This window comes from Mixophyes fleayi, chromosome 4, assembly GCF_038048845.1.
Source record: "Mixophyes fleayi isolate aMixFle1 chromosome 4, aMixFle1.hap1, whole genome shotgun sequence".
NCBI lineage: Eukaryota > Metazoa > Chordata > Amphibia > Anura > Limnodynastidae > Mixophyes > Mixophyes fleayi.
Genome location: NC_134405.1, coordinates 130,072,952 through 130,097,200, shown reverse-complemented (window position 1 = coordinate 130,097,200; position 24,249 = coordinate 130,072,952). Strand labels below are relative to the sequence as shown.

The following is a 24,249-nucleotide window of genomic DNA, read 5'->3' as shown; positions in this document are numbered from 1 at the left end:
TTATTTACTTATTTTTATTTTTAAAAGTGCTTTAGAGGTAACCTAATTAATATCATAATACTATAGCGAAGTGTTAGTCCATGACTGTGGTGAAATTGGTGTACAGGCCAAGTAATAAAGATTAAGCCCACCTAACATCCCTCTTGCTCATTCCCATTAGTTACAAATTCACAACTGTTTAGTTTTAGCCCAGTAACCCAAATGTGACCCATGCCCCCCCCTTCAAGAAAAACAAATCCATGCTTGATAACCTATTATTATATTACACCCTTACCCTGATCTTGTCATTGGATAAATTAATTTGTGCAAAATCAATTAGACCCATTGGACCTGAGTCATTACGGAAAGTAAGGCAAAAAAAGGAGTAAATGTTCTCCGGGTCAAACCATGTTACAATGCAAGGGGTGCAAATTAGTTTATTATTTTGCACATAAGAAAACTGCTGCCTGTTTTTTTCATCTACCACTGAAATATTTGACAGTTTTATTTTTACATTGAAATTTAAAGTTGACCTATGGCATGCCCTAACCCAACTATAAATCTGTCCCAACATTTTAAATTTACACCCCCCTCCAATGTAACAAGGTTTTGCCCAGGTGCAAAGTTACTCCTTTTTTATGCTTTTTGTGAGCCAGATCCCCTAGGGACACATACTGACCATTCCAGGGCTGGTAGGTACAATGGCAGGAGGACCCCTTGCTACAGTTTTTGCTACTATAGTGCCACCAGCCCTGGCATAGCTTAGTGCTGTATTGGCAATTTCCCACTCTTTTTGTCTCCCCAATTTTGTAGATACAAGCTTAGGCTGGCAGCACTATATGCATTGTAAGTACTATGCAGAGGCGAACGTATCTTAAGATACATGCAGTTCTGCATACTAGGTAATATATGTAGGTACAATGGACTAATTTATGGCTACGCCTTTGGCGTAGATGACAACCAGCTCTTCATAAGGTCCTGAATGAGTAACTTTACAATGGTGGATTTTGTTTAAGACTGCATTTGATCATCCTCACAACTAAATTTACTGTATCTTAATTCACAATTGTGTTCTGTTTTGTATTAAAAACAATAATTATATTCAGCATATTGTACTTGAAATCTATATAGACAGCATTACATATAGTGTTACTGTGTTAAAAATAATCTATTGCTGGTTCATAATAATTGTTTATTGTGCAAATCACAACATTTTTATTGCTTTCAAATGTATTTATATCTGAAAAATCTTACATGCTTTTCATTTTATCTGCTAAAAGATGCTATCTACAAACTGCAAAAAACATCTGGCACCGTTGCTTTAATATTAATATAATCCTTAATTAATCTGGTCAATTGGCTTTCAAGTTAGACAAGTAGCCCTCTCATAACTGGCCTGTGAGTTATTTTAAAACAAAGTCAATAACATTTTTAAGTTTCACTGTAGGAGGACATAAGGATATTCTTAAAAACAAAACCTCTTACTCTTAAACACTAATTGCACTTAATAAGTAATATACATTACATGGCTAAAGTATGTGTACACCTCTTCCAATTAGTGTGTTTGTATTTCAGCCACACCCATTGCTAACCAGTGCATACAATCAAGCAGGCAGTCATGCAATCTCCATAGTCAAACATTAGCAGTAGAAAGGGTCATACTGAAGAGCTCTGGGACTCAATGTGGCACTGTCATAGGATGCCACCTTTCCAACAAGTCAGTTTGTGAAATTAAACCCTGCTAGAGCTGCCCCTGACAACTATAAGAATTGTTATTGTGAAGTGGAAACATCTAGGAGCAACAACAACTCACTACCGAGTTACTAATTGCTTCTGTAAGCAACATCAGCACAAGAACCGTTCATCAGAAGCTTCATGGATTGGGTTTCCATGACTGAACCGCCGCACACAAGACTTAGATCATCAATGCACAATGCCGAATGTTGCTTGACGTAGTGCAAAGCACACCACCATTGGTCTCTGGAGCAGAGGGAACTCGTTCTCTGGAGTAATGCTTCACCATCTTGCAGGCTGGTGAATAAATCTGGGTTTGATGGAAGTCAGGAGAAAGTTCCCTATCCGAATTTGGCCTGGGTCCCTTAGTTCCAGTAAAGAAAAATCTTAACTGTACGCTACAGCATATAATTGCATTCTACAAAATTGTGTGCTTCCAACTTTGTGGCAACAATTTGGGGAAGGCCCTTTCATGTTTCCGCATGATAATGCCCCAGTGCACAAAGCCAGGTCCATAAAAAATGGTTTCCCGAGTCTATTGTGTGGAGGAACTTGAGTGGCCTGCACAGAGCCCTGATCTCAGACCCATCATAACACCTTTGGGATAAATTAGAACACCGACTGTAAGCCTGGCCTTACCATCCAACATCAATGCCTGTCCCCGCTAATGTTCTTGTGGCTGAATGGATGGGAATCCCTGCAGCCATGCTCCAAACACTAATTAATATCAATAAAGGAGAGACCAACTACATATTAATGCCCATTGCCCATGGTTTTGGAATGAGATGTCCAACAAGAAAATATGGATGTGATGTTCGGGAGTCTGCATAGCTTTGGCCAAGTAGTTTATGTTTACGTGTGATACACACACTTACATATAAGTACTGGAGTGACTGCACACAGCTGAAGTAATTGTGAAGATCAGCAAGCTAGCACACAGATATGGAGATAAAATTTAAAGGAGCCAATATGCATAATTATAATAACCATCAATTATTATAGTGGGAAACCTTACCTTAGTGGAATTGTTGGTTCAATACACTGCTGCATAGGAAATTGGTTCTGCATGTTTAACATGCTTAGCAATGCAAGGAAAATGACACTGTGCATATCCGTTACTTCACTCTTCAATTGCCTTCATATGGAGACCATCTGTGATCACTGAGGGAGCAGGAGCCATATGATACACTGCATTACAGGGTAAAACTGAGAGGCAAGCTACTAAATAACTGTCCAATTTGGCAACACGGGTGACCAAATTTGACGAGATCAAAACAGTCAGCAGATGGATCCCTTCCAGATTTGCTGCACTCTCTTAGTGCAGTGAGAAGATAACCACACACAACACCGACAGCATCTACCAATATGCCCGATGATGATGCCTTCAATTCTGATAAAATCATTATGGAGCATCGCAATGGGACCAGAGGAGCTGCTACTGGGCCAAATGCAATTTATTAATAACAGATATTTTTATCTATTCTAGAAAATTACTGTTGGGATAATCTATAAGAAAATATACATTTAGAATTAGCCATTAATGGTTTATAGCAAATATTTGAAATACTTCCAGATATTAAAAAAAAAAATTATGTGACAAGCTAAACTGAGAATAACTTTTTAACTACTTTGTGCATCTAAGGGAACATATAAATTATTTCTGCTATTATTATTATTATTATTATTATTATTATTAATAATAATAATAATAATAATAATAATAATAATCATCATCATCATTTTGTATCAAAATAAGTAAGGTTATATTTTGTTAGCATATCTCAGAAATATTTCATTATTTTTTATGGATTTCTATAGAAAATAAGCAGAAATAAAATGTGTTCCACTACAATTCTGCCCTTTTTAATTTCCCCAGTTAATGCCGCCTCATAAATACACCTAAATGTATTCTGAGACTCCTAGGGCCTGAATCATTAAGTAACATAAATGTCAATAAGTGCAGTATTTTGTGTAAATTAGCGCATGCCCAGAAATGAATCATACACCACAGAATGCAGCAACATCCAATTGATCTTCCAGCGCAAAGGAATGGCGGATGCACATAGTCAATGTACAGTAAGGGCGTACTAAGCTTGAGTGAATGCAGCAGCGTTGTATTCAAGATTTGGGTATCTCGTACCAAGAGCTGCCTGGGCTTGGGGGCACAGGGGCAGGGAGGCATCTGCCCCCCCAGGCCGGTCCCATAGGGAGCTGCCTTGGGCTGGGTCACTGGGCCATCTGCATTTTTTTTCCTTTAAAATGTTCCAAATTAGGCTGCTGAGTCGAGTCTTGCAACCCCCCCCAGGCTAAAAATTTTCTGCCCTCCCCTTCCTCTACAGACCTGGTATAAGCGCTGCTTACTAGTGATGACGGCTGTGTATGCATGCTAGAACATGTGTTTGCAATCAGGAGCAACTGTAAAACTGTATTTTATGTATAGTAGACAATAATAACATCCTAATAAATGCATTTTATTAAAATAGAAAAATAAATGAAAAAAAACAACTTTTTTTTAATTTTTTGATGTTTTGTCATTAATGACTATAATATTAACAGGTAACATTAAATGAATAGCTTTTTTTCTGTGCGTTCTTTTGTAACTTTATATTCCACATATGTATTGGCGGTATCTGCAGTGTCTTGTCTGTTAGAGCAGAGTGGTCCTAGACCTGTATTCATCAACAGATGTATCTTCAGATCCACTCCTTGTTGAATACGGACGGGTGTATACCTGATGTACATGCGTTTGTTTAGCGACTCTTGATGAATGATGGCCCCTAATACCTATAAATATACTAACCGTGAAGCTTTTTTATTTTACACATTTGTTCTATGTGGGAACTAATACAGTATATGTAAATTTGTATGTAAGTGGGTTTTCAATCATTGTATATGCTTCTTTCGTTATCTATTTCCATTTTTGGCATGGAAGGCACTATGGACCTTTTTATTTACATAAGTTTACAGCGACATCTACGTTCAACTTACAGCATCTAAGTACATACTATAACATTGCACTACTTGTTAGACCCAACGGCTCTCCCTCTAGCTGTGTAACACTTTTGCTGATATCATCAGAGGTTCCCCCAGATTCTGAAGTTTAGCTGGCTGCAGTAAACATAGCTTTCTATGATAGAACACTGTAAAGCTTATTTAATTAATGCAGAATACACAGACTTACAGTGCATTAGATTTTATGCAAATTCACACTTCTAACGTGATTTTGGGAACTGCCTCCGTAAAAGCAGTATGTGCAAGTTTGCGGGAATCTGGGACCATATGGAAATGCACATCGTGATAAAACATCACTTCTAAATCAAACTTACGATCACTTAAGGAACAGCTTCATTCATTTAAACATTTGCTTTCTTCTCCTAAAATAGTGCTTGGTCAAGCCTTATTTGCAATAAGTCAGAGTGAACGTACATCAGGATTGTCTCTATTGTCTGTGTCACTATCATACTTTTTTATGACATTGGTAAAATTGTGGCTATAAATGCACTTTTCTTATGAATTGTGTCAAAGGTGCAAAAGGCCTCCCATATAAAGTATAGTCTGGTGTGTCTACCCTGTTGCATATCTTTGTGTCATCTGCAAAAAGGCGTACTTTCCCTTCAATACCATTTGCAATGTCACCAATGAAGATATTAAAAAGGACTGGTCCAAGTACAGATCCTTGCGGTACTCCACTGATAACATTTCCCTCCTGTGAATGCACTCCATTTACTACAACTCTGTTTACTATCCTGCAACCAGGAAACCATTCAACCATCTTAGAACCCAATTTCAAGCTTTCAAGTTTATTTAACAGTTTTGATGTGGGAAAGTTTCAAAAGCCTTACTAAAATCTAGATAAGCTACATCTACGCTCCCCCCCCATGATCTATTACTTTAGTCACCCAGTCAAAAAAGTTAATAAGATTTATTTGACATGATCTCCCCCCAGTAAATCCAGTGGGATCCTGTAAATTTGAGAAATTCTACAACTCTTACTTTTAAGAGTGTTTCCATCAATTCACCTACTACTGATGTAAGGCTCACTGGTCTGTAGTTGCTTGCATCTCTGTGCTGAACTTTTGAATACTGTTCACGTGCGTCCCCTTAATTCTAAAAAAAGGCAGAGGTGCACATGCTGGGTACAGTAAGGGCCAGTGAGCTTAGTACAGTAAGGGAGAGCAAGCAGTAGTTGTGAATGCATCCACAGATACAACCTTTAGAAGGCATATTCCTTGTAGGTACCGAGGGGTTGGGGCAAGGCTATGCAATGATGATGATGATGACTATCTGCAGAACCATCTAGCCACTTGTGATCGGCTGCATGTGTTTTGACCCTCCAGCTGATAGTACTTAAATCATTAGCATCATAACATTATTATATTATGCTGTGGCCACCTTTTCTCATTATATATTGACAAATCCATTTGGGCTACTGTAGGAAAAAAGATTTCTATTTCATTTTAAAGGGGAAAACAACAGACATGGAGGTGTTTATATTAATTACATTTTATATGGAAAATACAACTTTCACATTTTCCTTATAATTGTCAAGACACTATTCTCTCTTGTGAACTTCATTACATTATTATATTTTGTACAAACAGGGCAATGAAACTTACTGCTAACACTGTCAAGCCTGATTTCTGATTTCATGATAGTAAGGTGTGAGTAATGTGAGGATACTGGGCTTATGTGTAGATACTCTGCCTATCTGGTCTGCCTAAAGCATCCTTATGTGCCAGCTGAAAGTAACTGGTACATCCATGAGTTCAAAATCACTTAGGCCAGACAACTGGAGAGATACAAATGTACCTTTATTTTATATCAAAAATAGATATATGTATATTTACAAAACACACTGAAGTATAACACAATTAGCAAACGCTAAGGAAGCCTGTCTCTCCACCCTATCCTAAAGGGGATAAACAATGCTTCCTCCAGAGCTCTGTACCGTCACCGAGCCACATCGCTTCATTCCTCTACCAGCGGGTCTGGGACCAAGCTCAATGGTCACTTTCTTATGGCAGGGCCATAGAAAAGCAAAGTCCCCCGAGGCTTCGATATCCAAACAGACACGATCCTGGACCAGATCAACAGTTGACGTAACCCCTAGTCAGCTTGTCCAAAGTTGAATATAGAACAGGGACAGAAAGGCTGGGCTCCCTCTTTTAAGCCTGGTCTGGTTCCCATGATGGTGTGGCATTGGTGGGGCTGATGTCAGATAACAGTTCCTTGCTGTACTGTTTAGTTGCATAATGGAGGGCAGCCACTGAGTGCCCCCAAAATCCTTGGGTTGGGGATGGAGCCCCAGAAGAGAGGGGCGGCTGGAAGTGTGGCTAAAGTTGAGGAAGAACAAGGGACACCTATTTGTTTGGCCATAAGGGGTATCTCACTTAAGTCTATTTCCCATCCCTGAATTAACCCATGAGTATCTTTTTGGTTCCACAGCTGACATTACTTCAGGCTTAACATGGCCAACCGCTAGCAGAGGAAGTCCCGCAAAGTCTTTATCCAGCAGTCTGCGTAACTTCTCCTGGTGACTGGGTGCCCTGCTAAACCCAGGTGAAGATAGCTCTTTTATTAGACATGTTGTAGAAACTAGCAGTGCCTGGAGAACCCTCCTGGTGACATTTAAGAATATAAAAACCAAATTCTAAAATAAATATATTCAATGCAATGACACATGGCTTGTAATACAGTACAGGGCGAGATGTGATGCCAGGTGAGCTTAACCTTTATCTTCACTATACCTGGCTCAAGCCACAAGCACACACACTTGTACGCTTGACATATGTCTGGCACAAATACTATTTGTTGTGTATGTATATTTTTTTGTTTGCATCTTTTCCTAAGTACGTGTAGCGTGCAAATGCATTGAACTTGTTCCTAGAGTGACACAAAATGCCATAGCTTCTTTTGTGCAATGGTTGAATCATCAGCAGCACTGGACAGCTCGGAAAGCTGTATTAGAGCTTAAAAATTGACATTTCCTCTCACTATTTGTGAAAGCAGTGGGAAACTACAAGGTGGTGGCAAGGAGTGTTATCACGTGAAGGCCGTAGTCAATGAGGGCGTGCTAATCTCGAGCGCACACAGCAGCATCCGATCCAAGCTCTCGGTGTCTCAAAAGTATCTCTTGCTTCAGCTACAAGTGCTGCTTACTAATTATGACGGCTGTGTATGCATGTTATAACTGGTGTAAGCAATCAGTAGCCACTGTAAGCATGTATATTATGTACAGTAGACATTAATACCATCCTAATAAATGTATATTTATATAATGATGGTTTTAATAAATTATTATAAAATAAGTTAAATTTTTAATGTTTTGTCATTAATGCCTATATTATTACCAGGTGACATTAATTAAAAAAACAAAAATCTTGGGCGTTCCTTTGAGAATTTATACGTATCCTGCAGTGTCCTGTGTAGTAGAGCTGAGCAGACTTACACCATATTCATCAGTGCACGTATCTTCAGATCCGCTCCTTGGTGAATTCGGCCATGCACAGACTTGAATTAAGTACATTCTGAAACACAGTGGGCCTGATTCATTAAGGAAAGGAAAGCGAAAAAAGGAGTACATTTTCTCCTGTATAAATAATGGTACAAGGCAAGAGGTGCAAAGTAGTTTGTTATTTTACACATAAAATAAATACAGTCTGTTTTTTCATGTATAAAACAAATACTTGATAGCTTTATTTTTACACTGACATTTAAAGTTGATTTAGGACATGTCCTACCCCAACTATAAGTCTGTCCCCACATTTTAAATTTACCTCTCCCCCAATGCAACATGGTTTTGCCAAGGTGCAAAGTTACTAATTTTTTTTTGCTGTACTTACCTTAATGAATCAGAGTGTAAGTTAATTTGGGCAGGCCCATCTTTACCTTTGTTTCTTGTCATTGTATGTAATATATTTGTATTATGGTCCACTCAATGTACAGAGCTGTGTAAAATGTAGGTGCTTTATAAATAAACTAGTTAAAAGATTATCAAAATGATGGGAAAAAAATAAGAGTATGATCATTTTGGACTCTTTTGCACCCAATTTCACTTTACTCCTGGGGCAGCATTGATTGAACAGTTTGTAAAATGGATGCTCAGCCGCAAAATACTTAGTGTGGCAAAATTCACAAATACTGTTCATGGGACCACAGTTATGAGCATTAATATTTGTTTCATCAAAGGTACCGACATCAAGAATGGCGTGGCATCTAGTTCACTGACTTTGTAGGCATTGACGTGATATTATCTCTGTCCTGTTCGCTCTTCATTTGTTTTCTCTGTGACGGGCAATTTGCTGAGGAGTCATATTTACAGGGGGTGACAATCATGTTCATATTCTCTTTGGTGATCAGTCATAGTTTGTCGTCTGGGTTTATCTCGCTCCGCCCTTCTTCTTTTTGCTACTTCTTGCTGTGCAGTTACACCCACAGCACCCATTCGGGTGCATCGCAGTTACACTTTGTTGCTTAAATGAATTCGTATATTCTTATTAATTTAACAGTAAGTTCAAATAAAACAAACATATAGAAAATTTAGTAAATTTTGAATAGCAAAGGTTGTTATAAATGGTAACTGCCACACAAAAAATCTAAATAAACCAAACAAATAAGGCCAAGAAATTAGGAAAATCAAGTCAGTATGAATAGTCAAGTATACAAAAGAGTCATTTGCAAACATTTTACCAAATTTGTTTGTGTGTTTTGTGTGTATATTTATAAAGGTGAGGAGCAGCGTTAGGCCACATACATCGGGCATCTGATCATGTGCAAGATTTACATAATGTGTCCAGACATTTTATGTCAGCCATGTATAGTTTAGTATACTGTATAATATATATTAGCATACTGTATTAGTCATTCATTCATACTATTATACCATATTATTATACCAGTCTGTGTCAAACACATAACATTCGCCCTATGCCCACACACGGCCCAAACCTGTTGACTGCTGCAATACCCGTTATAACCCCCAACGTCACCCCTTACACCCTTATGGTATAACCCTGATTTTAGTCCAGGATCCCCTCAGTATGTTTTAGTCAATGACAGACTAAGGGAATAAAAGATTTAGCAGATGTTCTAGAAAAACATATATGCTGATTCCTTCAGTTTATCAATTGCAATTTGAGTCCCCAAGGGTATTTGACAATCTTCAAATTAAACATTTTGTCAACTCTTCCCTGAGAGTTATCATAAATAGAAAGCTATGTCCTCTTGAAGCAACATGCTATCATAGACCTTTGACAAGGGAATGATCTTACTACTCTACAACCTGCTGTTGGACTTAAAACAACTCCCGATTCATAAAAGTGAAGAACAATGAGAGACCAAGCTGGGAAGACCGCCAGATGAGGAGGCTTGGTCAACCATTAAAGAAAGATCTAAGTCTTCAATATCAACTTTAATTAAGGAAAACTCAATACAAATACAAAATGTATTATATATGGTATCATGTTCCATCCAGACTACAAAAACCTCTTTGCTGGAGAAGCTGTGTTAGTGTCAGGTCTTTCCTTTTCATATGGTGGTCTGGTCCCATAAGATACCTTTTGTAAAAATGTATCACAACTACTAAGCAAAATTACTCAGTGCACGATCCAACAAGAACCATGGTCATTTTTATTAGAGCGTCCAAGTGAAGGTCTGGATAAATGTGAAGACAGACTGGTATCTCGCATTCTCAATGCAGCTAGATGTTTGACAGCCAAACATTAAAAGCCAACCATCAAAATATAATCTTGATCTGTGACTCATTCCATCAGCTGGTTTATGACCCCACAGGAATTAGAGCTACATTCCAAGACTACTATACCAACTGCTATGATCAGGTAGTCCAGACAGGCTGTTGATATTATCCACATTGCAAACTCCAGGAGATCCCCTACTATCATGCTCTTGCTCGATGCTGAAAAAGCATTTGATAGTATCTCCTAGCATTTCATGCGAGCCACTCTCAAAGCTTTCAGACTTACTGGTGCCTTCCTCACTGGCGTCCTGGCACTCTTTCTGCCCCTTCCGCAAAGGTCCTGGTCAATAGAACGTCTTCTAACACAGTCTCCATTACTAATAGTATGAGACAGGGCTGACCGTTATCCCCCTTAAAATTTGCCCTTGTGATTGAGCATCTCGCATGACAGATCAGAGACAACCCTAATATTCAGGGGGTACAGGTGGGTAGCATCAACTCTAAGGTTTCACTTTTTGCGGATGAAATCCTGCTCTCACTATCTCACCCATCGATTTCCCTCCCCAACCTCTATAACGTTCTGCAGACCTATAGTGTTATCTCAGATTACAAAATCAAACTACTCCATGTTGCTCCATGTCTCCCCTCAGGAAATGTCATTCCCGGCTACATATACTTCCTTCAACCTACCTTACCTGAAACCCTTGTGAGGCCTATCCCTTCCACAATGCACCGCTACTGTCAAACTCCTACCTACTGTAAAATTTGCCACCAAGCTCTGGAATTTGTACTCCCACAAACTGAAGCTCACCACAGCAGTATCTCCCTTGACTCCTGCCTGGCATAATCCACTGTTTCTTCCTGGGTTTTCCCCTACTAGGTACCGCAGTTGGGCTCGGATGAACCTTAAGTTTCCAGTGGACTTCTCCAGATGGGGTCGGCTGTACCTGGCGAAGCTCCATCAAACATCTCCTTCCAGGATTTTCAGTCCTTTTGAGTTTGCCATTTTCTAGGGTCCCTTCCCCCAAACACATTCTGAGGCCTCACCTCATTCTAGAACATCTGTAGATACCACCCCTTAGCCAAAGGCATGATTTCTCAACTCTATGGTATCCTTTTCGATGCTGCCCTACCCTCTCCGAGACTTCATGAGATGGGAAAGGGATCTTGAATTCCCCCAGACAAGGATGCCTGTGAAGACATGAGACTGGGAATAGCCAAAAGCTCTATTTCCACCAAAATAAAAAAGACCTCATATAAAATTTACTACCATTGGTACTATACGCCAACAAAACTTAAAAAAATATCTCCTTCCTACTCTCCTGACTGTTTGAGGCAGTGTGACCATAGGGGCACTATGCTACACATTTGGTGGACCTGCCCGATTATTGCTCCTTTTTGGGACAAGATTCACCCACCGTCTCTTGAACAGCCTCCTTGAAGCCCAGTGGCAAAGGATGGATGTTCCTCTATGTTATACCCCCAAGATCTTGACATATTCTCCAGAAAATTAGTAACGCACATCCTGGCGGCTGCCAAGACTCTCTTAGCCTGGAATTGTAAAAATACTACCTCCCCCATCCCTCGGTGCACCTAAAAAACAGATATGGCATGTAGCAGCCATAAAGGAGGTAACTTACTATCTGCATGATAGAGGTCATGTTTTAATCATGCTTGGACACTCCTCCTCAAGCACCCTCAGATGTTTTCACACTACTTATCCTGACAATTCCTGTTAGGCTCTCTCTTGTGGTCCTCCCCCCCCCCCTCATCCCGTACCCACCCTGTTCCTTTACCCCTTCGTCCCTCTTAATCTTATTATTGTTTCATGTTATATTGCTACTGATTGTTCACATTTCTAAAATTGATTATGTCAGTTATTACCTACTGGGCCAATCTCTAAGTCCATCATACAGTCTGTTTTTATATAGAACTCAGATGCCATGTGATGTTTACCAAGTGTTATTTGTTTCTTTCACTTTTTATACCTCTATTCCATTACTGTTTGACCTGTATTGTCTAAAACCCATACAAAATAAAGAATAAAAAAAAAAAAAGAAGAAGCCATCCATCTATATCTCACCTACTCAGCAAAACATGGTAACAATGGAAAAAATGTCTGCATTTTTATTTAGTAAATCAAATAAGTATGCCCAGAGTGTCTACTTTGGTTCTTACTTAGCAATACCAGCTTGGTTCTCCACAAGGACTCTCAGACCTTTACCACATATTTTCCCCGTTAATAACTTCCACAGCTTTTGACCACCTCTGACTTGACCTCTTTTATGAGCCATACCTCACCCCTGGTAACCCTCCCCAAACTGTCTCTTATCCATCCCCCTCCCACACTCGTTCTACAAGCGCAACCAATTTGTATACTCTTTCTTGTATTACTGTTTGTAAGCTCAGGATGCTGCTTTGTAATTTAAAAACTTCCAGTCTTTGGAATGATTGTATATTCTTACAATGTGTAGTCTTGAATGTTATATTATCATGTAACTGTACTTCACCCATGAATAGAAATAAAATTATTTTGAAATAAAAAAGCATTTTATCTGCAAGTTTCATAAAATAGATCATGAAGAAATAAACCAAACACTTACAATAGTAGCTCCAACTTCATTGTATAAAATTGCCCAATGGCTGCCACAGATGATTCCACCTATTGGATTCCTACATTCAGTAGTAGACAAAAGTGAAGGGACATCTTCTTCTTTAGAGCCCCCAAAAGGGTTATGACCAGTTATTGGCACTAGTAATAGTGGCTGTGTGACTGGGATATTGAGCAAAGTTTAATCCACTTAAACCAAGCCATAGTGATACATTACATCCACTGGATTTTATCAGTCACATGTAACATATAGGGTTGATATCAGGACTTGCTAATATTGGGGACATTGATCACAAATTAAGAAGGGGATTGTGAGTTTGGATGAAAGCAATCAGAGTGCGAGAGAGACTGGACATAAGGAGTGAAGCAAGCAGAGTCAAGGGTGACAACAAGGCAGCAGGTTTGGGAAGCTGAGGAAATTGTGATGTACCGTATATACTCGAGTATAAGTCGACCCGAATATAAGCCGAGGCACCTAATTTTACTACATAAAACTGGGAAAACTTATTGACTCGAGTATAAGCCTAGGGTGGAAAAGAGCGCTAATTTAAAAACCTAAATAAAAATGATAGGTTCAATCTATGAAATCATTTTTAGCTAGATGACAAGGAACATTCATAAATGATTATAAAATCATTGGGTACAACCTAACCTAAATAAAGGGGTATATAAGGGGTAGGGATATAAATGTATGAACATGGTGGCTGTATTGTTTGTTCATTATGTAATTGCACTGTAAATAAAAAAAAATAAAAAAGAGAGAGAGAGAGAGAGAGAGAGAGAGAGAGAGAGAGAGAGAGAGAGAGAGAGAGAGAGATTTTCACTTACCCGGCAGTGGAACGCATATGCATTCCAACAACAGGAAGTTCGGCATTTGGAACGCAAGTTTGCGTTACAAATGCCGAACTTCCTGTTGTTGGAACGCATATGCAGAAGTTGACAGCCGAGGGACCGGACACAAGGTAAGTTCACCCGTGTATAAGCCGAGTGCCCTTTTTCAGCATACAAAAGTATGCTGAAAAACTCGGCTTATACACGAGTATATACGGTAATTGACTGAGAGAGAGATGCGACAGGAGGTAGTGGCTTCAGAAGGATGGAAGGTGATAAGCTCTGTTTAGACATATTAAGCTTTAGATAGCAGAGAGAGTTGGTCATACAAAATAATAGAGAAGGGGAGAGGTCAGGGGAGGAAAGCTGGTTTGGGTGTCATCAGCATAGGCGTACTACTGGAAGACACAGGGGAGAAACACCTCTGCTCTTCCTACAAGACTCCTATACCTGCTGTATTCCTATGATTACAGATAAGAGCTAACACTCTTATCCATCCCCCAGCTGTGCTGTGTTGAATCCAAGGTCCTGAGTTAACGCTCTGCCTGTTACCCAGCAGTACTGATCCAAAGTAAGTGACCAGGAGGATCCAGCCACAACCACCAGCAAAGAGGTGCTGCAGCAGCTACACACACAACTGTGATGCAAGTGGTGTAGGAGCCTGGTGGTTGCAGTGACTATTTTTCTACAAATGGGGTGCACACTTACAGTTAGTGAGTGCCTGGTGGCCAAGGAGCACTAGCTGGAGAGGTCAGTTATGCTACGTTCACATTGCAGCCCCGGCAATATCCCGGGTATATGAACCCGGGTGACAAAGCCTCTCACCCTGACAAAATCCCAGGTCGACCGGGTTCACAATGAACCCAGGTCTGCCCAGGTCTCCCTGGCAACATCACAAGAGGAGCTTTGATTAGCTCCTCTTGTGATATTGATTTTTTTTCATTAATTTATTTTTTAGCTTTCAATAGTGTTCGCCTGGCATCTACCTGGGCCGGACCCGGGAATAACCCTGCAAAAGACCCAGGTCTAATTCCCGGGTCACCCGACCTGGGTAGATGCAGGGGACCCCGTTCACACTCAGCCTCGACCTGGGTCGTCAGGGCTCCCCCCAGCAATAAACCGGGTTTTTGAGGTAGTGTGAACGGTGTTTTACTGTCACAGATGTGTTTTGCGAAAACAGCCTGATACGCACATGTCTTTTGTTATTCATTCACTGTCCCTTGTGACTGAAAATACTGTAAAAGCCGCTATATTACACTTCAGCTTGTCTTTAAGTAGTGTTAACGCCAGGTGAGAATTGTTTTTCATTTGTTATTAGATAAGTGTGTTTCAAGTAATGTATAATCTGCATATCATAAGAAACTTCTAAATGAATATATAACAGGATCCCAGTCCAGCTGAAAATAAAGACATCAAATGTTTCTTCAGTGTCCGTCACAAAGATTTTAGCTAAGCAATATGGATTTGGCATCATATGCCGCCTCCGTGGTGGTAGAGTATGAATGTACTAGGGTTTATCTCTTTAGCAATCCTTCACTATACTTCAGCTTCACTGAATGTGTCACTGCTCCTTGCCAGTGGTGGGAAATATAAGATTTTAATTGTATCTGCTACTGCTGGGGAGTTATGGCTGATCCCAAAGACTAGTGCTGAATTCTTGGCTGCTACGAGTATGAAACATCCCAGTTATACAGTACATGTTGATGGCTGCATAGTGTAATCCTGTTTATATCCTGCTTTCTAATAGCTTTACCTCAAATCCTTTCACTATCTACATATAAGTCTAAGCATATATAGACATATATACAGATCGATAGATTTAAGATATAGATATACAGTATATACACTAATAAACATACACACTTTCAATGTGGATTTATACATCAGTCTATTTGTTGCTAATCTGTCTCCCTCTTCTCTCGCTGTCTTCCTCAATCCCTCCCTTTTTCCTCCTCCCCTCCCTTCTCTATATCTCCTGCTTTCTCTCTCCCCCTGTCTCTCTCTCCCCTCCTGAACCTGGTTACATAACAGACCAGCTTTTCCAAATCCTGCATTTCAGTCACCCAAATCCCTCTGGCTTAAATTCTCCCCCTGCAGAAAGAGAATCAGCCAGGAATCTCAGCAGAATGCTGCTTGCTGAATTCCTCTCAAACGTTGCCCATATTAAATCTCTCCTTTAATGCCATCTATAGCCCCTTGCACACCATCAGCCATCTTTCAAACTGCTGTGCTGTTAATATAACAATATGACAATGCTCACTGTACAGGTGGATCTTACTATAGAGGCATTGGGCAAAGTACTTCACTGTTCACGGTTTTATTCTGCCACCCGTGGGCTGTACAGTAACTTTCTGGGAATAGTACTTTTAAAAAAAACATAGATGCAGTAACCCTCGAAAAAAAGGAGAGTTCACAAATATAACCTAAACCAGCTGTGCCCAAAAAGGAGGGGGTTATTAAAGGCCATGGGGCATTATGCAATGGGGTGTAAAAGCACCTCTTTTATCTACTGTGACATCACATGAATAGTTTTATGCAGTTTTGCCAGGTTTAAAAGGCAAGCTGGTGTATGTGGAAATGTTTACTTTGAATGATAGGTGGAGTGGGGCAAGTTTTAGCCCATGGATGCCCCCCAGGTCAATTGAATTTCCCCTCTTTGAGTGTTTAACACAGAGGTCCTGAGTCATTAAGAAAAGTAAGGCAAAAAAAAGGAGTAAGGGTTCTCTGGGGCAAACCATGTTACAATACAAGGGGTACAGATTAGTTTATTATTTTGCACATCAGTTAAGTTCTGCCTGTTTTTTCATGTAGCACACAAATACTTGACAGTTTTATTATTACACTGAAATTTAAAGTTGATCTAGGGCATGCCCTACCCCAACTATAAATCTGTCCCCACATTTTAAATTTACCCCCCCCCCCCCTCCCCAATGCAACATGGTTCTGAAATACGGGGAAGATATTCAGGTCACAACCTGGAAAATGTGATCTTCACTTTTCCTGAAATTTCCAGTTATTTGCACATAGGCCGTACCAAGCTTTCTACTACCCTATGAATGCCATGTAAGTGACATGCAAAACACTCCCGGTAAATATTACTAAAGAATTAAGAAAACAGTTTTATTGGAAAATGTATTCACAACTTGCCTATGAATTGCATTGTATTAAGTTTTTTTTTTTTTTTTTTACAGGGCTGTCTTAATAAATGCTGACCAAGTAGTGTGTGTGAATGTGTTTTTCCCAGTGCTACCTAGCAATGCATCAAGGAGTCAGTGTACATGGTGCTTTGTTTTGCAGAGAACTTTGACTTCTATATTATGTCAATAATACCAGCTTTCCTTTCACTACTTCTTAATCTGTTAACATTATATAACTTTAAGCGTGCACACATATAGTGAGAGTCTCAGAGTAGATAGGCTACCATAATATATTCCTTCACTTAATACTATGCAGGATGAATGGGTTAAGCATCATATTTTTCCCCTTGCCACAAGAAGACAAGCGTTCTCTGAAAGCTGGAGCTAATTTATACATTATTTATAAGAATAATTAAACTTGCAGGCTTATTTTCCCACTATGCATGGCACATCCCTTCAACTATTCTTTGTAGACTGGAAAGACATTTCTGAAACAACAGAGAGGAGTGGGTATGCTTCTAGACCAATGCTAAAGACGTCATTTGTAAGAGAGGAGAAACATATTTATTACAGAATGGAAAGGGTCATTATATATTTTGAACAAATGGCTAAAGTTAATTGGAAAGTGTCCTGCTAGGTTCACTTGCTCTGCCCTTGTCGAATCTGCTCTAATCATACCAATTCCATACAAAATCTATGCACTATTTCCAGCACATTATAATGTTCCTACCAGTTTTCTGATGGCATGTTTGTATGACTACGGCATTAGTGTCAAAACCATCCTTTTGTTGGTCTGCATCAAGGAGAAAGAAATTTGTATCAAAAACAGTTCAAGTAAGTCACAGGTATATTCAGTGAATTGTGGCTGTATATTTTATTAAAACAGTGATGCAAATGTTATATTAAGTTGGATATACTGTAATTGCTCCACCATGTCCCAAAGCCCCTCACATAAATAACAGTAATGTCTTAAATATCTTGAATGTACCATCATATTCTGCATCTCTGTACAAAGGGCACAAACCTTCAACATAAACTACAACAAGATGAATAGAAAAGGGGACCTTAGCATACCACAGCCTATTGTGTCTACAGTAAGTCACTTTTCTACATAGCACTGCTGGGTCCACACACACTTTATAAATATTTTATAAATTGTCAACATTTTACATAGAGACGAATAATTACTGCCATTAACTCAAATAAACATTTATAAATCGGTCTAACATTTGCCTGATATTTTTTACATTATGACCATAGGTGGAATTACCACAGTAGTAGGGGGTGCAGCTGAGGAGCAGGGGCGCACGCAGGGGGGGGTTTCTGGGTCTCCAGAAACCCCTCCCCTCCCCTCCGCTAAAGAAGTGCCCCTACATAGCGGCACTGTACTATACAGCACCCGCTGCGCTGTCAAAGAAGCGTCCGTGGTGGTGCTGTATTGTATACAGCACCGACGCAGATGCTTCTTTGACAGCGCCGCGGCTGCTGTATTGTACAGTGCTGCTGAAACAGAGCTGATGCGCATGCGCAGCAGCTCTTTCAGGATTTTTTGTTGGTTTTTTTTGGGTGGGGGGGGGGGGAAATCCTGCGTGCGCCCCTGAGGAGGGTGGTCCACCTCCACTCTTAAAGCCCCGTGTTTAAATCTGTTTTTCCCTCTTGGGAGGTACTTTACAAAATTTGGGGCACCAATTTCTTGTTACCTTCCTGGTTGTGACGTATATTCCCTCACTCTTGTTGTCTATGACAGCCTCTTAAAATCAGAACAGAACATAAAACAGAAATTACCAATATTAAAATTAACTGATGTTGTAGATAAGCAAAAAAGCAAACATTTTAAGGCAGAAGATAATAGTTCAAACGTTTAGCTACTATTTATAAAAGAAATGTTTAGCAGTTATGTGCAGATTTTTCATTTATTTTTACTAATTGCAGGTATTCATATGGAAGGAGAGTACTATTGTGGTATTTTAGCTCCGTCGAAGTTAAATTAAGTGTGCACAACACAATATAGGATGTCAATTATGAAGTCACTGGACGTGCACTGCAACATGCCTTGGTTTTGCACCGGAGCACCTAGACGGTCTGTCCAGGAATTCCACAGAGCATATGGAAAGTGCAAACTGTATAAAAAGTATAAGATAGTACCTTGAGGTAAATGTATCAAGCTGAGAGTTTTCTGGCGGGTTTGAAGAACCAATCAGATTCTAGTTATCATTTATTTAGTACATTCTACAAACTAACTATAATCTGATTGGTTGCTATAGGTAACATCTCCACTTTTCAAACCCGATGGAAAACTCTCAGCTTGATATATTTACCCCCTGATTTTTGCCAGATCAGGCCTGGTGTCAAATTCTACGGGTATATTTACTAAACTGCGGGTTTGAAAAAGTGGAGATGCTGCCTATAGCAACCAATCAGATTCTAGTTATCATCTATTTAGTACATTCTACAAAATGACAGCTAGAGTCTGATTGGTTGCTATAGGCAACATCTCCACTTTTTCAAACCCGCGGAAGGAACCTCCTTTAAAAATGCACCTTCTATACTCCTTTATCTAACTTCAATAATTTTGCTTCATAAAACAAAATCTTGGTATGCACTGTTGTGTAAAACTAGGCGATTACTCTGTACTTAGCAAGAACAGCCATGGCCAGTAGTAACCGTCTGCCCCACTGTAAACACTGTCATCTTGCTCCACATTGCCATGCTCTTTGGCAGAAATTTAAGTGCACCTGCACAAAATAGAGGAGGAGGACTTTGCATTGTGCTTTGGGGCACAGAGCTATAAAAAAGACAGCTCCCTTGTCTCGTGTTCTTATTTTTTATTTTTAATAGAATGTTTAAAAGAATAAAAAAGAATAGTGGTCAAAAATGTCAATACAAATGGTAACGTGATTAGATGAACCAAGCAATAGCTTAAAGCAACTATTAGGGGGAGATGCAATCGCCAGCGATGTCCGGCTGTGCACATTGTCGGCAATTACCATAGGATTCTCTGCTCATTTTTCTTAAAAATGAGCGGAGATTCCAGCCATAACATTGGCGAGAGGTGTGTCTCGCGGACGTTCCAGAGACACATGGCGCCGCATTAAACCTCCCCCTCAGACCTTGGTTTATTCTGTTAAAAGTGGTCTGCAAATCATATATTGTTTTTATAATAAACAATGTTCTAGTATAATCCCTCTGTCATGACACGGGCACTCTTAACTTGGATGAAGTCTTTTTGCACTGTTGATGACACATATGCAGGATTAGATCATAGTCGCAAGATACAGCATATAGGTGCAACAAGTTGTGTATAGGAGATGTGCAACTGTTATCAATAAATATGTACAAGCCACAGGATTCTTTGAATACTATGCAATTTCAATGCAACGCCTTGAAAACTGAGAAAGTATGGCAGGTCTGCTGCCAAACTGTACACTTAGATAGAACCACATTTAGAGATGTAAGATCCATATATTCATGATACCAGACCACTTATTGCTGGTGAAATAATGGCCTGGTTAGGTTACAGATGGCAATACGAGACAGTAAACTGTTAAGGGAACGATTACTCCATTAAAAAGTTGTATAACTACAATAGATAGTTAAATCTAAGGGGGAATTCAATTAGCCGCTAAGTGTTTCCCGTGCCCGTGACAGACTTCGCGGTGGAAATTTCACAGAAATCTCCATTCATTTTTCCTTGCCCGGCAAAATGCGGAGGTTTCTATCGTAATTTCCGGCAATGTGCGCTGCGCAATGTCCGCACTCCACATCGCCGACAATTGAATTCCCCCTAAGGGTCATGTCTCAGATGACATATGTTCTCTGCACTTCTGGTTTACACATCTTCATGATAAGGTGCCATGTTGTGCTTATGAGAAGTTAGTTGTGAAAAAAGTGATGACCAACGATGTCCATATGAACATCATAAACATCTGCTCGTAGCTTGAAGTTGTAGGATGCATTACATCAGGATAAAGATGACTTCATTTTGAAAGTACCATAACAAATCTCTCTGATACAGTATGAATTAATGAGTTGGACTGCATTTTATGCAAACCCTTGAGAACCTTTTTACTGACAAATTACCATTGTATAAACATGTACTGACCTATTATTCATTTTATTCTACAGTACAAACTTGACTGCCCACACCAGACAACACTACCCAAATCGGAACAAACCCAAACCACTGGCTTAATCTATATTATGTAAAGCTTATTAATGCCAGTAAGTGTACACACCCACTGGCATTTAGGATGCATTTGTTAAAGCTAGTAAAAATGCATACGAAAATCAAAACTGTTTGATCCACTTTTGATATATGTTTTTACTTGCGTATTTCTAGCATTTTGTAAATTATGAAATCTGTTGAACTGTAGTAATCACACAGAAATATAACAAGTAGCGTTCCAAAAAAACCCTACCACAATGCAGCCTCAAGTAAAAACACAAATGCATATGGAGTCACTTTGAAAAATGATTTCTAGTGTTAAATGCATTTCACATTGTGTTAGAAATGTATGTAAAGAGCATAATTCATACACCGGAGGGTATGTACCATTAATTGTTATAAAAATATTATTTAATTTCTACTGACTGTATACCAAGCATAAGGATGAAGGACCACACTATACCAATGTATAAACAGATCAAAGCACCATATGGAAACATATGCTACTGACATAACTGAATAGCAATTTACCGATAATTACATTGCAACTTTACATGTAGACATGTAAATGACAAGTGCACAGTCTCAATCCACAAACATCACTCCCAAGCCAGTCTTTAGGGATCTCCCCTGAACAGAAGATAGGCCAGTTAAGGTGAATGCTTCTACACATGCATCCATTTGTACACAATAAAGGATATTTCCGGCCTCTGAGCAGCTCTAGAGGACTTCAGTTGTCCTCTCCTCAAATAAACAAATATAAAAGTATATTAAATAAAAATCACAACATTGTGCTTCCCAAACAAACAATACTTTCAGTTTCAGTTGAAATACAAATAGCTCCAACAGGAAATATGATTTATAAGACACAAAAAATATTACTGCTTCCAAAGTCTGTCAGATTTTACAAGATATTTATATGCATCCTTTTCACTTTTTACGTGCACGCCTAACTTTATACACAGATTCACCATTCTGTAGTACAGAGCACAAGAAATATACCAATGTTTACAGAAGTGATTAACTTGTTAGCTTTAACACTTATTTGCACGCTGGCTTTTCCTGCTTTAACATATTTAAATTAGGATTGCAGGATAAATATGAAAAAGGTAAATATCTGGTATATAAAACTGGAATAGAACTTACATAATTTATATTTTAGTTGTATGCATCTATATGTCCTCGCATGATCTCCTATTAATCACACTACATATAATTATCATATAAATGTAATTACATATTACATAATACCCAGTGAATTTAGTACTTAAAAAAATAGTAAACCTGCACCCACAACTATAATCAAATGTGAAAATGTAACCTAAGTCACAAGGGGTTAACCGTTAACCCTTTCAGCTGAGGCGCAAATAAAAGTCTTAAGCCACTGAGAAAAAAAATACCAGCACACACTTAACCCCTTACACTCTCCAGTGATGACTACACATAACATCCAGGCATAATTTGGAATCTGTGTGGTCACCCATTAAGAATCACAATGGTTGATAACATATTACTCTGCAAGGTGTTACTTGCTCTCCTAACACTTAAGGGGTTACTGACCTTCACTATCTGGTGATAACAACTAAAAGCAGCTGTACTGTACGTGTCCCCCAAGCAGCTCTGTAATCGCTGTACAGTACAGAAATACAACGTGAGGGAGCAGTGGTGAAGGAATGAGGAGGAGTGAGTGGTACCCAGGTCAAACCATCTCCCCCATTAACATTATTGCTTCTGTCAGTGCAAACCTTTATCCATTTAAACTTTTGCACACTTTCACTAAATGCTGTCCATAATGACAACAATCACGCTTAAAGAGGCAAACTTCAGGACTGTAGGGGTTAATTAACACCCCTCCTCCTCACAAAAAAGCTGTCAAAGTTTTTCCAACGCTGCTCTGCTGTCTTCTCTCACTAGCCTCCCATTCCTGCCTCTATCTCCCTCCATGAATGTGTAATGAAAAGCCCAGATTGCCTCTACCACATCGCGCTCCCTCTCTTTACAACCCATATATTTTGGGGAGATGGTACCTCTGTTGGTGGTGGTTATAGGGTAGTTGTGTTTTCCTGCAGCTCCTGTGTGATCCCCTCTTCTTGCAGGTTCCTGGGGGTCCCTGGGTTGGGGAGCCTGCTTGTTGATTTCTGTTTCCACAGCCGGATCAGGGCTAGCAGGAGAACAAGGATCCATTATTCCCCCAAAAGAAAGATGTAGCAGGGTTTTGAGGATTAGGATCCCCCCAATGTTAGATATTGCTGGGAGGAGGCTCATAGACTCCCTCTGTCTCTGTGTCAATGCAACTCTATGGTAAGGAAGGGAAGGAGGGAGAGAGTCTGAGGGAAAGAGTGTGTGATATAAGACAGCTACCACGGATGGCCACTGACAGCGCTAGAGGGCAGCTACTGTATGAACAGTGCTGGGATTTATTATAAGGGCACATGTATTAACTGAGAGTTTAAATGTCTGTGTACTGTGACAAGACACATATCATGACTACCTAACTTCAAGTTCGTGAATTATTTTAGCGCATGAAGGGTAGAACTCGATGGACAGGTCTTTTTTATCCTAAAAAAACGTAAAAAATTATATAAACAACTATATAGATTAATTATAGTACGATACAAGCATGATAAAGCTGTAAAAAAAACATTTTTGTATGATAATTTAATATAGACATAGCTGTCAATGAGACTGTGAAACAGCAACAACTGTTTTATCCTAAACATATTCTAGAATGACTTGCAAAACTTTGTTTAGTTATATATTAACAACAAATAAAGGTAGTTTGGTCTTTCTAGTTTAAGTTTCTGACAACTATGTTAATATTGGGTTCATTACATAATATAACTATGAATGTACATATTGGGCTATAAAAGTTGTATAATTTTTTTATTTCCTTCAAGGAAAGCTGAAAAATTGAAATCCTGTAAAATTCGGTGACTTTTTTTACTGTTTTTCTGTACAATTCAGTTCATTACAACAGATAGCTGACATTCCAGTTACATTTTGAAGTGATTATTTCTAGCATAAACGTGATAATTCCTATAATAAAATTCACACAATGTGAAAAGTTAGTATAATAATTGGCTATTTGGAAATTAGT

At 39.2% G+C, this 24,249-nt stretch overlaps 1 protein-coding gene across 1 annotated transcript in view; it reads right to left on the bottom strand.

The window, feature by feature from the left end:
- The window catches only part of LOC142152043 (nuclear receptor ROR-alpha), a 364,937-nt gene extending 341,489 nt beyond the window's left edge, over nucleotides 1-23,448 (bottom strand). The window contains exon 1 of the mRNA XM_075208254.1: nucleotides 23,180-23,448. Within this exon, the coding sequence (XP_075064355.1) occupies nucleotides 23,180-23,417 (238 nt within the window). The 5' untranslated portion in view covers nucleotides 23,418-23,448. The remainder of the gene's footprint in view (nucleotides 1-23,179) is intronic.
- Nucleotides 23,449-24,249: the final 801 nt, after the last annotated feature.